This window comes from Moschus berezovskii, chromosome 11, assembly GCF_049115385.1.
Source record: "Moschus berezovskii isolate FMDL1 chromosome 11, NW_MosBer_1.0, whole genome shotgun sequence".
NCBI classification, from domain to species: Eukaryota; Metazoa; Chordata; class Mammalia; order Artiodactyla; family Moschidae; genus Moschus; species Moschus berezovskii.
In genome coordinates, this window is record NC_142470.1 from 82357554 (window position 1) to 82374574 (window position 17021).

Here is a 17021-nt window from a genome sequence, read left to right on the forward strand (position 1 = left end):
AATTCTTCTGTGCTCAGCTTTCTTTATAGTCCAGCTCTCATATCCATACATGATATTCTTTAGAATTACCAAATAAGAGCTTTTTAATCCTATTCTTATTTTTAGAGTCAGACTCTTGGGGAATGGACACTTATGGTTGAAAAGAAGACAGCCTGTCCTTTCCTGGAGTAAGATTTGTGGAGGGAATTCTGAGAAAACAGTAAGAAGGGAGCACTGAGTGTCCTATGTACTAGCACCATTCTAGGTGTTGAACTTAGAGAAGAAATAAGACAATTTTTAGTCTCAAGGATCTAACTTCCTAGTGAGAGGAGACAGACTTGGAACATGTTTTAATAAAACAGCAGTAACTATTAATGTTACAGAAAAGATAAAATAGTATCAGAGGGACTTATAGGCAGTGACAGATGGAGTATGCTTTCTTAAATAGAGAGATTTGGAAAGTTGGGAATAAAAGGAAGTAAAGAGGTAAGGAGTGTGGACCACTATCTTGAGTTTTACTGTCTTCCAAAGCCCCTCTAAACTGTGCCTCTTGGGCTCACATAGGTATATCAGAGCCTGTACATCAGAGCCTGTGCTATTAAGGATAAGAGGGAGGCCAAACTGATGATCTCTCACCCCAACCTTGCTTCCACCAGAACAGTTCTGGTTTGTTGTTGTTTTTTCTAATGTTTTAAATATTGGGATTATAGTTGAAAAAAAGTGGTCCATTGCTTTAAAGATTTGGAAAATAACTGCCTTGGAGTAAACCAGTTATGTTCACTCTTGCCCTTAGTGTCTTAACTCTTAGGTTTTCGCAGTTGTACGAGGCAAATACCGGTTCTCTCACTCCCTCCCCTCCACCTCAGAGACATCAGCTCTTAATCCCCAAAACCTAGATCCCACATGCCATAGTTAAGAGTTTGCATGGTATAACTAAATATCCAATTAACAGCCGGTGCAGCCAATGAAGTCTTTCTAGGATCTTTCAACGAGGTGACTATCTTGGATTATTTGGTTGGGCCCTAATACCATCACTGGTACATAAGTGGAAAGCAGGGGAGATTTCAGAGACAAAAGAGGAGAAAGCAGTGTGACTGCAGAGAAGATTGGAGATGGTGGGAATGCCAGCAACCATGCAGAACTAGAAGAGGTGAGGATTGTGTTCTCCCCTAGAACCTCTGGAGGTGCACCTCTCTGACTCTTTGATTTTTGGACCATCGATAATGATTTCAGATTGCTGGCCTCCAGAACTGTGAGAGGTTAAATATAGAAGTTAAATTGTAAGTTCCTTGTTATCAGTGTCCTTTTTATTTAGTATTTTACCTTTTTCACAGAGTGTAACTCAGTGTCTCAAATGTTATAACTGTGTTTCACTTAACCATTTCTACAAAACAAACATCCCCAAATTTAGCAGCTTAAAATAATGACAGTGGTTGGTTTTTTTTTAATCTCTCACAATTCTGTGGGTTGGCTGGGTTCAGATGGGTGGTTCTTCTTTACTGTGTGGTGTCATCTGGGGTCACTCACATGGAGGCATTCATCTGGGGCCTCAACTGAGGCAAGGATGCCTGGGCAGGCTAGTGAGGACTCTCTTGCAGAGTAGCCATGTCCTCAGGACAGTGAATACAGAAGCTGCCAGGCCTTGTGAAGCCTAAGACACAGCTGGCACTGCATCACTTCCACTACTTCCTATTGATCAGAGGAGTGACAGGGCTACTAGACTAGAGGCCAGGGGAGAGGAGATAGACCCCACCTCCTGAAGGGAAGGGGTCCTACACATGTAGGGAGGCAGTAGGAACTGTTGTCAGCCATCTTTGGAAACAGTCTACCGCAGACTGCTTCAGTTCAGTTCAGTTCAGTCGCTCAGTCGTGTCCGACTCTTTGCGACCCCATGAATCACAGCACGCCAGGCCTCCCTGTCCATCACCAACTCCCGGAGTTCACTCAAACTCACCTCCATCGAGTCAGTGATGCCATGCAGCCATCTCATTCTCTGTCGTCCCCTTCTCCTCCTGCCCCCAATCCCTCCCAGCATCAGAGTCTTTTCCAGTGAGTCAACTCTTCGCATGAGGTGGCCAAAGTATTGGAGTTTCAGCTTTAGCATCAGTCCTTCCAATGAACACCCAGGACTGATCTCCTTTAGAATGGACTGGTTGGATCTCCTTGCAGTCCAAGGGACTCTCAAGAGTCTTCTCCAGCACCACAGTTCAAAAGCATCAATTCTTCGGCAATGGCTAATTTTGTGATTCGGAAGCTTCTCCACCTGGAAAGCAGTTCCTGCAGGGAAGGGTTAGAAAAGCTTTCAACATGGCCAAGAATTCCATGGCTATCTACAGAGATTAGGAGGGTAGATGAGACTGGCAGGAGACCTCGTCCGAGTCCTTTAACTTCCTACACAGTTTGCCTGAAATTTAATAACAGGACTTATAACAGGACTTCCTGGTGGATGCATCACAGTGATTACAAGTGCTTGTTGAGTGCAAGATTCTGACCCTGGGACCCCTGACATCCCTTTTGTCCAATCCCTTATTCTTGTTTAGTTATTACAACTCTAGGGAGAAATTCTAGTGTCAGCCCCAGTCAGAGGTAGAGAGAGGAATCTGGGAATGGAGTCAGAGATGGTTTTCTTGGTGGGATTCCAAATCCAGATTTCTTTTTATTAGTTGTTTCTATTTTTTGAGTTTGCATTTGATCATCCTTTGAAATGTGCGTGTGTGCACTTTGTCTTCTTTGTAGGTTTGTTTGCATTTGGGGGTACTGTTTTTCTTAAGATGAGTTTGCTGTTTTCATCAGCAGTCACTGTGGCAAGGAGACATAGGCCCTTAGCTGATTTCTCTCCTCTGGGGTGGTTTTATAGACCAGAAACTGGGGAGTAGCTAGGTTTTAACAGTTTACTGGGTTCCTATTTGAAATACCAACTGAAAACCCCCAGGCTTTTGCCTTCCTCATTTGTTTTCATCTAATGACCAGTTTTATGGTGTTTTTTCCACGGCCTGTGAATAAGTCCAGGCTTTTTAAAACCAGACACACACTCTACCTTTGCTGCTATTTACTCTGCACCTCCTTGCTGCTGTAGGTTTTTGCTTGCCCTTGCTAACTTTCTCTTTTTATACCTTTGTACATTATTCTGTTGATCCTTGTTCCTGGGAGGATTGAGAGCGATAGGGAGTATATCTGTAGGAACTGGGAGGTGGAGATACCTTATTTCAACATGTTTCCCCAAATACTTCTTTTCTTTGCATGATAGTTTTCATCCTGTGTGAAACTCAGAAGCATGTGTGCTTCTGGTATTTCGACTAATTAGGACACAGATCTCTAAGAGAAATAGAAGCTTGCTGCACATGAAGGTTTCTCTAGGCTGTTAGATGGCAGGGAATGTTCATAGACTACCGAAATGACCAAAGGTCAGATGCTGTCCAACACTAGACGCTCTTGGCATTACCAAGATTAGCTGTGGAATGTGCAGACAAAAAGGCAGTGCTGGAGTGAGGCTCTTTCCACACATGGCTTAGTTGTCCTGGGATGATATCTGGATTAATGCCCCAGGCCTGTGTTCAGACATAGGAGAAGTGCAGTGAGTGTGCCACACAGAGGCCACTACATCAGAATGGGTTCAGATTGATGTGGACCGGTGTTCTTCATATATTAAGTGTAAAAAGCAGATTATAGAGCAGTATATAAGGAGGAGAAAGGTATGAACAGACATCAAGACAGACTGGCCGCTAACTTTGGGTAGTATGATTGTGGTGATTTTTAGAGTTTTCTTTGCAATGTTCTTTATTTATCTAAATTTTTCTCAGTAAATAAGAAGTGTTAGAATAGATTTAAAATAGCTTTTAAAATAAAAACAAAACAGTGCCACTCAGGCATTTTCTTTCACTCCGTAAACCTCTCTTGCTAGCCTCTTTCGTACTCAGCCCCAGCTGGACTCTGGGGGAGTCTGTCCGGGAATATGGCAGATAAGGATTGCCTTGGTGGAGATGACAGCCACCCTGTGCTCTCAGCACCTTATTCTGACTGCAGGACACGTCGATTTATTCAAGCAGCTTCTATGTTTCCCCAGGAGCCTCTCATCCGTTGTGCTGGCATCATTCTTACCTGGTGGAATGGGGAGCAACTCACCTTTTGATAGTCTGAAAAACCTACGGTTAAAGCAGAGACATTACTTTGCCAACCAAGGTCCGTCTAGTCAAGGCTATGGTTTTTCCAGTGGTCATGTATGGATGTGAGAGTTGGACTGTGAAGAAAGCTGAGCGCCAAAGAATTGATGCTTTTGAACTGTGGTGTTGGAGAAGACTCTTGAGAGTCCCTTATACTGCAAGGAGATCCAACCAGTCCATTCTAAAGGAGATCGATCCTGGGTGTTCATTGGAAGGACTGATGCTAAAGATGAAACTCCAATACTTTGGCCACCTCATGCGACGAGTTGACTCACTGGAAAAGACTCTGATGCTGGGAGGGATTGGGGGCAGGAGGAGAAGGGGACGACCGAGAATGAGATGGCTGGATGGCATCACCGACTCGATGGAGGTGAGTTTGAGTGAACTCCGGGAGTTGGTGATGGACAGGGAGGCCTGGCGTGCTGTGATTCATGGGGTCGCAAAGAGTCGGACACGACTGAGCAACTGAACTGAACTGAAAGCTGCTTATTCTCACCCTCTGTCCTGGCTTGTTTGTTTTCTCCTGTGTCTATCTGTTTTATCCCATTCAGAGTTTTTGCTATTCTCTTTTGTATTCCTTGGACATTGAACTTACAGAGGTTCAGTTTTCCCTTTTTATCATTTCTCTTGTTTCCAATAAAGTCACTGGGCTAGTTTTTGGCCACATAGGTAAACAGGCTTGAAATGCCTGTCACTGGAGAATTTTACCCCCAGTTCAGTTCAGTTCAGTCACTCAGTCATGTCCGACTCTTTGCGACCCCATGGACTGCAGCATGCCATGCCCTGCTGTCCATCACCAACTCCAGGAGTTCACTCAAACTCATGCCCATTGAGTCGGCGATGCCATCCAACCATCTCATCCTCTGTCGTCCCCTTCTTCTCCCACCTTCAATCTTTACCAGCATCAGGGTCTTTTCAAATGAGTCAGCTCTTCACATCAGGTGGCCAAAGTATTTGGAGTTTCAGCTTCAACATCAGTCCTTCCAATGAACACCCAGGACTGATCTCCTTTAAGTTGAACTGGTTGGATCTCCTCGCAGTCCAAGGGACTCTCAAGAGTCTTCTCCAACACCACAGTTCAAAAGCATCAGTTCTTCAGCACTCAGCTTTCTTTATAGTCCAACTCTCACATCCACACATGACTACTGGAAAAATCATAACCTTGACTAGACGGACCTTTGTGGACAAAGTAATGTCTCTGCTTTTTAATATGCTGTCTAGGTTGGTCATAACTTCCCTTCCAAAGAGTAAGCGTCTTTTAATTTCATGGCTGCAGTGACCATCTGCAGTGATTTTGGAGCCCAAAAAATAAAGTCTGCCACTGTTTCCACTGTCTCCCCATTTTTTTGCCATGAAGCAATGGGACCAGATGACATGATCTTAGTTTCTGAATGTTGAACTTTTAGCCAGCTTTTTCACTCTCCTCTTTCACTTTCATCAAGAGGCTCTGTAGTTCTTCTTCACTTTCAGCCATAAGGGTGGTGTCATCTGCATATATGAGGTTATTGGTATTTCTCCCGGCAATCTTGATTCCAATTCGTACTTCATCCAGCCCAGTGTTTCTCATGATGTTCTCTGAATATAAGTTAAATAAGCAGGGTGACATTATACAGCCTTGACGTACTCCTTTTCCTATTTGGAACCAGTCTGTTGTTCCATGTCTAGTTCTAATTGTTGCTTCTAGTTCTAATCTGTTGCATGCAGATTTTTCAAGAAGCCGATCAGGTGGTCTGGTATGCCCATCTCTTTCAGAATTTCCCACAGTTTATTGTAATCCACACAGTCAAAGGCTTTGGCATAGTCAATAAAGCAGAAGTAGATGTTTTTCTGGAACTCTCTTGCTTTTTTGATGATCCAGTGGATGTTGGCATTTTGATCTGTGGTTCCTCTGCCTTTTCTAAAACCATCTTGAACATCTGGAAGTTCACGGTTCATGTATTGTTGAAGCCTGGCTTGGAGGATTTTTGAGCATTACTTTACTAGAGTGTGAGATGAGTGCAATTGTGTGGTAGTCTGAGCATTCTTTGGCATTGCCTTTCTTTGGGATTGGAATGAAAACTGACTTTTTCTAGGGCTTGCTATATCTGGGGAGGTAACGTATTACCCTGTCAGCTTACTTGTAAACCGTTTGTAAAGCAGGGAGACAAGCTTTATATATTTGTGTTTAAGAACATTTTGAGCCTTGCCAGGATACTCAGTTTATTAATTTAGATAATGATTCTGAATGCCCTTCAGTTCAGTTCAATCGCTCAGTCATGTCCGACTCTTTGCGACCCCATGAATCACAGCATGCCAGGCCTCCCTGTCCATCACCAACTCCCGGAGTTCACTCAGACTCATGTCCATCAAGTCAGTGATGCCATCCAGCCATTTCATTCTCTGTCGTCCCCTTCTCCTCCTGCCCCCAATCCCTCCCAGCATCAGACTCTTTTCCAGTGAGTCAGCTCGTCGCATGAGGTGGCCAAAGTATTGGAGTTTCAGCTTTAGCATCAGCCCTTAGATATAGCTAATGATGCACTTTAGGAAATGATTTATTTGTTATCATCTTAGTCGTAATTCTTTTTCTCCTTGACTTTGTCGAGGACTCTTTTCTCTAGCTTCATTCACCCAGCAGCTGTTCACCAGCTATGAACTGAGCATCATACTTAGTCCCTGAGGTAATATGGAGAAATAAGATACATATGGTTAGTCTCTGCCCATGGATATTGTGTAAGGTGTGAGAAATACACAAGTTATGGAGTGCTCTAAATGCTATGATAGGGAGATTGTAAGTTGTAGTGTAAGACCAATGTCAGGCACCTAACCCACGTTTGAAACATCAGGGATAGGTCCTGGGAAAAGTTGGCCTAAGCCCCAAATTGAAAGATTGTGTGGGGTTAGTCTGGGGTGGGCGAGGGCAGAAGTGTTCCTAGCAGAAAGTCTATTTGCCAACATCTGGAGACTAGAAAAAGCATGAAATGTTGATAGAACCGAAAGAAATACTGTGTGGCTGGTTTTGAAGGTAGAGCGGCAGAAGCAGCTAGACAGGTGAGTCAGAATAAGCACAGCTTTGTAAATCAGGCTGAAGAGTTTAGACTATCCAAAAAGCACTAGGGAACTATTAATCTCATAACGTAGGTTTGTATTTTAAAGACAGTTCTTATCACAACAGAGTTACAGAGAGGGAAGATCCGAGGCAAAGCGGTCAGGTGAGAGGCCGATAAAGCTTCTAGACAAGAAACAATGGCATCAGACCTGTGGTCTAAGTAGGGGGAATGGTGGGAAATAGACTCAACATATACTCTGATGATAAAAGCGGCAAGACTTGCCTATTGATTGGTGCATTGGGAGTTTTGGGCTTGGGAAGCTGAATGAGTAGTTAAGTGTCAGGTAGGTACCAGTCGCTGAGAGAATAAAGACATAATGCATAGGTTTGAAGTCAACTATATTAGAAGTTTTTTTCTTCTCTGGCTACCATTATTTATTCATTCATTGCCATAATATTTACCAGTCGACCAACATGTACAGAGTATTATGCCATGAATCAAGAGAGATGCAGGGAAGCCTTGATGCCTATAGATATTGATGCTCTAGTTGAGGTGAAAAGGTGCGCGTGTAGTGAACGTCCATGGGGCCACCATGTTTCTACTGTCTGTAGTCTAGTCTGTCTGCTCTTGTCACGTCTCTCTCCTGTTCAGAAAGTCTCAGTGCCTAGTAATACACAGGTGAATCTGTCTAGTTTGGCATTCAAATTTCTAAAAAACTGTGTGTCATCTTGTGTTTTCTACTTTCTCCTGTCATGAAGTTCTCTTTTCATCCAGCCAATTTGTCTGTCCACTTGATTCCTGTACCTACGGCTCCTCTCCGTGCTGTCTTTACTCCTTTTTAATCCATTCTTACCAGTTTTTCAAGACTCACCTTAGTTTCCGTATTTTCCACAAAACTTTCCCTAGCTTACTAGTTCCCAGTGATTTCTTTTCCAACTCTGTACTCTTACTGTAAATATCATTTATTTGACCCTTACACTGGTTTGCCTTATGTTCTTAGTTATAGTCTATAAATATGCCAGCCTTCCTAATCAGATTTTAGCTCCAAGAGCAGCGGCTATGTCATATTGTTAGTATCTCCCTGAGGACCTAGCATAATGCTCAACATGAAGTATACAGGTATGTAAAAATATATATTTGCTATGTTCTTGAGAAAAACATGATCACACAGTTTGGATTAAGCAGCAAGTGAAAGGTAAAACTTAGATGTTCTAGGATTCAGAGGAGGGAGATTCAAACATGGATTAAAATGGTTCCATGACCTTGGTCTTTTAAAATGAGTTTAGATTACAGACCTATACAGGCAGCCCAAAACCTATGAACTGCCTCCACTTATAAGCACTGTTATACACAGTGGTTCTCCTTTCAGTATAATCATAAAATGTAGTCATTTGTTAGTTGAAGGCTGGAATTAATATATATTAGCAGCCAAAGTTCTGGATCCAAGATGCTGTGGACCTTTTGGTGTAGTTGAGAATCAGGGGTGAGTGAAGTTTGAATAAGCCCCTGAGTTAATTTTTATATCCATTTATGTCTTACTTGAGGCTCTGTTTTATAATACACAAGAAGTGTTAATATTGCGTATCCTTCAGGCTGCACTCTATAAACATTTAGCCAAGTCATTAGTAGCCCTTGGCTGATGCAGAGTTCAGTTTATGCTACCTAGTAAGTAAGTCCTAGAATAGAAAGGCACCTCCTGTGTCTCAGCATACCTGAATACAAGGTCAGAATTCTCCTTTAAACATAATTTTGGTTTTTCTTAAACGTTGACAGGTGCACAATTGATGCTTTTGTCTCTTTAACCACCAAGCAGGGACACAGTGATTTTAACAGAATATTTTTTTAAAGATTTAGTTGAAACACACCAGGCTGTTAGGAACAAAGCAGTTAGTTAAAAGATTCACCAAATAGTTAACTTTGAGTAATGTACCTTCTTCGTATAGCCTCCAAGATAGACTGGTTGGTAAATGTTTGCTGAAGTAACTGAAGGAGGTAATTTGCTTTCATTCCATTAAAACAATGACTTTAGGGAATTCCCTGATGGTCCAGTGGTTAGGACTTGGTGCTCTGTTTGCTGAGGACCTGGATTCAGTCTCTGTTGGGGAACTAAGATCCCACAAGCTGTGTGGCATGGCAAAAAAAAAAAAAAGACTTTAATTTTAGAATAGTAGCTCCTCAGCCCTTGTCTCTGGCAGTATTGTGGTCAGCAGGGCCAGTTATTTATCACAGTTTCTAGATGATGGTTTCTAGATGATGGTGATAAGAAGCATATGGTCTGCTTAAGTGAGAATGTTTATCTTTGCTACTCCCCCAAGAGATACCAGGCTGCTGGCCATTAGTGACTGATTCCTTGAGAAGATATGTCCTCCAGGCTTTGTTGTGTAGATAGAGATGTTCTGTATGTACTCAAGTATCCCAGTACTGAACTCCTAGAGTTTTACCTTTAAATGACTCCACTAAAAATGGAAACTGATATTCTTAACCATTTTGCTTGGAGATGGTAAAGAGTGTGACATAGCCTGTAGGGGAATTGGTTTGTCTTCTCCCTCAATTAAACATTGACTTTGCAAAACCTTGGTTTTCATTTTTAACTAAAAATTTTATACTTGTCATCCATTGTAATAGCAAGAGACTGGTAACAACCAAAAGCCCTAACCATTAGGGATTAAGTCACACGTAACCATAGTATGGTTTACTCTGCAGTCATTAAATGGAAAGAAATAGATCAGGGTGCCTGATATTGAATGATTTTGTAGATAAAGTTTTGATGAAAAAAATCAAGGTGCACAGCAGTATATGTAATATGTATATTTGTTGACGGAAAAAAGTCTAACGAAAAGCGTGTACTTGAATTCACTGAATTTTTAAAAGGAGAAAGCCAAGATACTTTTGCATAGTTTTCTATGAGGAGAGGCACTGGGCAGTCTGTTTCTTTTAATATTTATTAATTTTTTCTATAAAAATATGTAAGTATAAAGAAGGAAATGAGCTTTCTTTACATAAAATGCCCAATAAATGTTCAATAAATCTGTAATTTGAAATGAGTAAGGACTTCAAAAATTTTTGTTTACTGAATATGAAATAGTTATAAAAAGAAATTTATAAAGTTGTGGTAAGGTTTAAAAAGTTTGCAACAGATGTAGAAAAAAAACTTAAGTTACCAAGCGGGGAAGAAAGAGGGTGGGATGAGTTGGGAGAATGGGATTGACATATATACACTACTATGTATAAAATAGATAACTAATAAGAACCTACTATATAGCATAGGGAGCTTTACTCGGTGCTCTGTGGTGACCTAAATTGGAAGAAAATCTGAAAAAGAGGGGATATATATATACTTATAACTGATTCACTTTACTGTGACAGAACCTAACAGAAGATTGTAAAGCAATTATACTGTGATAAAAAAATTTTTTTAAAGTATGCAATCAATAAAAGTAGTCACTCTTCTGCAGAATCATGAGAATGGCTAAAATGGGAAAAAAGACAACAGGAAATGTTGGAAAGGATATAGAGCTACTAGAATGCTTGCTTATTGTTGTTGAGAGCATAAAATAGTATAATTATTTTGGAAAACCATCAGTTTTCTAAAATATTAAACTTCAGTTTTATTCTCAGATATTTATCTAAGAAAAATTAAAATATATGTCCACATAAAACCTTGTGCAAGAATATTCATAGCAGCTTTACTCATGAAAGCCAACAAATGGAAACAGTCCGTATCTGTCAAGAGAAGAATGGATAAATAGACTTGTATATTCATGCAGCAGAATGCAAAGCAACAAAAAGAATCAGTCTATTAATACGTTGAATAGCATGAATGAATATCATAAGTTTTGTGCTGAGGGGAAAAAAGGTAGACTTAAAAATTTATGTAATGCATTATTACATTTATATGAAATTTTAGCATCAGTTCAGTTCAGTCACTCAGTCGTGTCCGACTCTTTGTGACCCCATGAATCACAGCACGCCAGGCCTCCCTGTCCATCACCAACTCCCAGAGTTCACTCAAACTCATGTCCATCGAGCTGGTGATGCCATCCAGCCATCTCATTCTCTGTCGTCCCCATCTCCTCCCGCCCCCAATCCTTCCCAGCATCAGAGTCTTTTCCAGTGAGTCAACTCATCGCATGAGGTGGCCAAAGTATTGGAGTTTCAGCTTTAGCATCAGTCCTTCCAATGAACACCCAGGACTGATCTCCTTTAGAATGGACTGGTTGGATCTGCTTGCAGTCCAAGGGACTCTCAAGAGTCTTCTCCAACACCACAGTTCAAAAGCATCAATTCTTCGGTGATCAGCTTTCTTCACAGTCCAACTCTCACATCCATACATGACCACGGGAAAAACGACAGCCTTGACTAGACGGACCTTTGTTGGCAAAGTAATGTCTCTGCTTTTTAATATACTATCTAGGTTGGTCATCGGAGGAGGCAATGGCAAGCCACTCCAGTACTGTTGCCTAGAAAATCCCATGGATGGAGGAGCCTGGTGGGCTGCAGTCCGTGGGGTCGCTAAGGGTCGGACACGACTGAGCGACTTCACTTTCACTTTTCACTTTCACACATTGGAGAAGGAAATAGCAACCCACTCCAGTGTTCTTGCCTGGAGAATCCCAGGGACGGGGGAGTCTGGTGGGCTTCCGTCTATGGGGTCACACAGAGTTGGACACGACTGAAGTGACTTAGCAGCAGCAGCAGCAGCAGCAGCAGGTTGGTCATAACTTTCCTTCCAAGGAGTAAGCGTCTTTTAATTTCATGGCTGCAATCAGCATCCGCAGTGATTTTGGAGCCCAGAACTCCCAGATGTTCAAGCAGGTTTTAGAAAAGGCAGAGGCACCAGAGATCAAATTGCCAACATCCGCTGGATCATGGAAAAAGCAAGAAAGTTCCAGAAAAACATCTATTTCTGCTTCATTGACTATGCCAAAGCCTTTGACTGTGTGGATCACAATAAACTGCGGAACATTCTGAAAGAGATGGGATTACCAGACCACCTGACCTGCCTCTTGAGAAACCTGTATGCAGGTCAGGAAGCAACAGTCAGAACTATACATGGAACAACAGACTGGTTCCAAATAGGAAAAGGAGTACGTCAAGGCTGTATATTGTCACCCTGCTTATTTAACTTATATGCAGAGTACATCATGAAGAACGGTGGGCTGGAAGAAGCACAAGCTGGAATCAAGATTGCTGGAAGAAATATCAATAACCTCAGATATGCAGATGATACCACCCTTATGGCAGAACGTGAAGAGGAACTCAAAAGCCTCTTGATGAAAGTGAAAGAGGAGAGTGAAAAGGTTGGCTTGAAGCTCAACATTCAGAAAACAAAGATCATGGCATCTGGTCCCATCACTTCGTGGGAAATAGATGGGGAAACAGTGGAAATGGTGTCAGAAATTTTAGCATAGATAAAACCAAATTGTGGTGATAGAAATCAAATCGTGGTTGCTCTGGGGATTCTGAGTTGACTGGAAAAGGGGTGCAAGAGAACTTTCTAGAATGATGGAAATCTCCTCAGGCTTCATAGAGGTGGATTACCTGAGTGTATGCATTTATGAAAATTGACCAAATGGTATACTTAAGATTTGAGCATTTCACTATATGTAAAATACGCTTCAGTTTTTGAAAAATGGTATTTTGGGTCTTTATTAATAGGAGAATGCATCTAGAGTTGATAAAAGGGGCAGGTTTGGGAATATGTATGTTACCCCTTCAGAGTAGTTCCTTTATAGTTTTGGAGACACAGTATTTAACCAAGTGCCATATTTAGCTTGGGCTTTTTTGTCGATTGTACAATTGGAAGAACTATTTCCAGAATCTTGTCAGAGTGCAGGGAGCAGTGTTTGTAAAGAGGGAGAAGATAATCCTCGCAAATTGGCATGTCTTCTGATGATCATGCTCCAGACCAGTGGGTCTCAACTGGGAACTTTTCTTTTCCTCTCAGGGTGCATTTGGCAATGTCCAAAGATATCTTTGGTTGTCAATTGGTGTGGGGAGGGGGGTTGTGCTATTGGCATCTCATGGGTAGAAGCTATGGAGGCTGCTAAACCTTCTACACTGCACAGGATAGCCACAATAAGGAGTTATCTCATCCAAAATGTCTTGATGCCAACCTGGAGAAACCTTGTTTTACATTTGTACTTATTACTGAAGCTGAATCAGTCTCAGTCAACTAGGTGCTGATTATATTCATAGTCCAAATCAATTGTGGAAATTTGGCATTTTCACAAATTGCACATTTCTTCCCTGTCAGAATTTAATGTTAAAGACCTGTAAGTATATGTAATCTTAAATTTTGAGGTAAAATTCCTTGTGTTAAGAGCATTTCCAAAATCCGAAAGAATTAAATTCTTCAGATGTTTTGTTCTTAACTTTATTCATTAAATATTCAAACAAATGATCTTAGTTGATGTTCTTTTTAAAAATGAATAAATAAAAAGGCTTTATCAACTCAGAGGAAATAAATGATAATAATTTATCTCCTTTTCTACCTCCACAGAATGACAGGGAGCGAATTTTTCTCTCGTTTCCCTGAACTCTATCCCTTTCTTCTCAAACAGTTGGAAACCGTGGCCAGTACTGTGGACAGGTAAGAAGAGAATAGGGTGGGCCAAAGTGGAATCAAGGATGTGAATTGCTTTGAGATTTTTCCCTCCAGGCAGCAGTTTTTAATCAGCTCCTTCCTTGTAACATAGATGGATTTTTTTTAAAAAACCTGCTTCTTTATTACATCGTATTGCCTGATGCTCTGTAGCAGATTTGTACCTGAAAAGTTATATAAAATCAGGTTTTTAGATTTTATTTTACATTTTTACAAATCTTATTTTTAAAGTTTTTGATGTTTTACAGGAATTAGATTTTTAGAAGCATATTGTGATTTCTTCTAAGAATCATTTCTTCCCCTTATATTTAAGAGCCTGTGTGTTTACACATTGAGTTTGCTTTAACACACACCTGTCTTTTTTTTTTTGTTTAATCACTGGTCTATTGCAGCTGACTCATCTGGTCATGTATGATCAGAAATGATACTGTTCCACTTGAGTGAAGATGGCCAGAGGCCCTGGAAACACAAAATAAAGCTAATAAGAGGGCTTCCACTCTAATCAAGGCAGATAAAAAAAAAAAAAGTTCACTGTTGTCCTTTCCATCACAATCTGTGGCTGGTAGTGGGATTTTTAGTATGAACATCTTAGAGCATTGGCCATTTTATTCTTTCAGCAGTGTTTGCACTTGGCATGAATTTATACCAATTGTCTGTAATGAGAAAATAAAATCGCTTCAATGAATTTTTACTTCTGTTTATGATACATTTCCTCACATTAGTAATTTGTGCAGACAGGCTTTTCTGGCCCTGGTAAGCGACTGTTCACGCTTTCTTAAGTACATTTGGACGTTGAAAGTTTCACATTTCCTCCTCTGGAACAGGCATCTCTCTACTGTCTGAACAGCTCAAATCAAAACAGCAAACTTTGATTATCAAGTAATACGCTTTTAGAAGAGAACCGTGTGCAAAAACCCAGTCTGCGGCTTTGCCAGTAGTTCTTCCTGATTTGCACAGTAAGAAGATACGCAGTGAGTGGAGGAAAGAAATGCAAAAAAGGACAATTATCCCTGATCATAGAGTCTCACTTTATATATTGGGTTGGCCAAAAAATTCCTTCAAGTTTTCCATAAGATGGTATGAAAAACCCAAACGTACTTTTTGGCCAACTCAATATGTAATTATTTAATGAGAAAAATGTTTGAAGACAGTGCCTTGCCTCAAGTTTTAAACCTTTTATGTACAATACTTTTTTTTTTTCAGTGATACAGGAGAACTAAACCGTCATCCCAGCATGTTTCTCTTACTTTTGGTGTTGGGGAGACTCTACCCTTCCCCCATGGATGGCACCTGTTCCGCTCTCAGCATGGCACCTTTTATTCCTTTCATTATGAGGTAGTGTATGCTGCATGCAAATAATGGGAGTGGCGTGGGGCTGTATGGGGCTATTTAATCCTGTTTCTATTTCAGAAATTAGAGTTGGTGTTTTTTTTTTTAACTTTGGGAGGGTACTTGTGAAGGTGGGGGCCTGGAATTACTGCCATTGCCTCCAACTGGCCTCCAGTTTTTTCAGATTATGGGTTTAGGAGCTCCTATCTACTGTTTAAGAAGTGTTCCCTGGGATTCCTGCCTGCTAATGGGCACGTGGTGTTGATAGGAGATATCCCCTTTTGATAAATATAGCCTTATGCCTGTGTGGAGCCTGGTCAGCACAGGGCAGGCTTGGTTCTGGTATACACCCTTATCCCTGGGCTTAAGGGGGACACCTGGCTCTTCACTCTGGAGTTGGAGGGTAGTTTCGAGGGGTAGCATCTAAATGGCAATGCTGTGTATCATGAGTTTATTTCCCACTCATCTCCTCTTTAAAACTTGGAGTGTCTGAGAAAAAGCATGCATAAAGAATATGCATGAAATCAGATGATAATAGGCATTTCTGCTTCTGTGGCCTATTACCACGTCCTCCATTTCATTTGTTCTGAGGCACTTGCCAGCTGCTATTTTCCTTTTTTTTTTTTTTACCATATGTACTCTCTTACTGCTAAATAAACATATATTTCCAATGATAAAATGTAAAAACATAAAGGTAAATGTTTCTTGACACAGATAATATAAATTAAAAATCCAGTCAAAATTAATATGCAGTGAGATGGAAACAATTATAGTTTACACTCAGTGTAATGACATTTGCCAACTTCTGATCACCTTTTTTGTTTTGGATCAAAGGCCTCAATAAATAGGCCTCCGAAAAGTACTGAAATTTTCTTATGAGATATTTCTGAAGTCCTGTCATCTTAGTTACCTTCTTACCTTTCTGCTTCCCTCTTGACAAAATAACACCTTCATTTTTGTATAGCTGCCAAAAATTGAAATAGATTTAGAGCAGAAGGATAAAATATAACCAACTCAAGAGAGTGTACTTGTTATTTATGTGGTGTCCTGGGTTCCACTTCCTGGTTTCACAGAGCTGACTGATGCACTTTAATGTGAGAAACCATTAAACACGAGATTCTGGTGTGTGATTGCTGTAGCCATTTGTTTGCACCAAGCCCTGGCTGTGGCTGTGTTATCTGTGATCACAGAGATGACTCACTCAGATTGGTTTTTGTTTCCTGATACACAGAGTTACCAGCCTCCCATATCCAGCATTTGGTGATTCATTTGAGGAATTTGGGTCATAAATTTTACTTTCAGGAGCATTTAAAAATTGTACTTTCACATATAACTGGAAAGAGCTAAAAAATATTTCAGCAAGTTGATGGTGGGGGGAGGCCCATATATAGAATGACAGTGTATGTTAGAAACAAAGATAGGCTTTAGAACTTCATCATCCTTTGTTGAAAACATTTAGTTTGTGGAAGCTTATCATCAGTCAGTCTGACATGTGTTACATCCTAGAAACCAGAAGTTACTACTTTGCAAGTATCCTTCCTGTTATTTATTAGTTCACGTATAAACAGAATGCTTATACTACTACAACTATATTCAGAGCACTTTGAAATGTAAACATATCACTTGAGGTGGGGTCTCATAAATTGTGATTAAGTAGGCCTAGGGTGGGACCTGAGTTTCTACCTTTCCCACAAACTTCCATCTAATACTGATGCTGCTGGCCTGCAGATCACACTTTGAGTAGCAAGATTAAATTTGAGAACTTAAACATGATCAGAACCACACAGAGAGAGATGATTTTAATAAACTGTACAGTAGCAGGGTCATACTTGGAACTTGGTTAGGCTATTCGGGAGGTTTATTAGAAGCAGCTTTTGATCCAGGAATGCAGAGAACAGCAAGGAAGTATTCTGAGCAGAGAAG

At 40.8% G+C, this 17021-nt stretch overlaps 1 protein-coding gene across 2 annotated transcripts in view; it reads left to right on the top strand.

Annotated features, from left to right (window-relative positions):
• The window catches only part of THADA (THADA armadillo repeat containing), a 352983-nt gene that overhangs the window by 142624 nt on the left and 193338 nt on the right, over positions 1-17021 (top strand). For both annotated transcript variants that reach the window (XM_088841512.1, XM_055399202.2), the window contains exons 28-29: positions 13668-13757; positions 14973-15104. In XM_088841512.1, coding sequence (XP_088697638.1) covers positions 13668-13757; positions 14973-15104 — 222 coding nt within the window. The remainder of the gene's footprint in view (positions 1-13667; positions 13758-14972; positions 15105-17021) is intronic.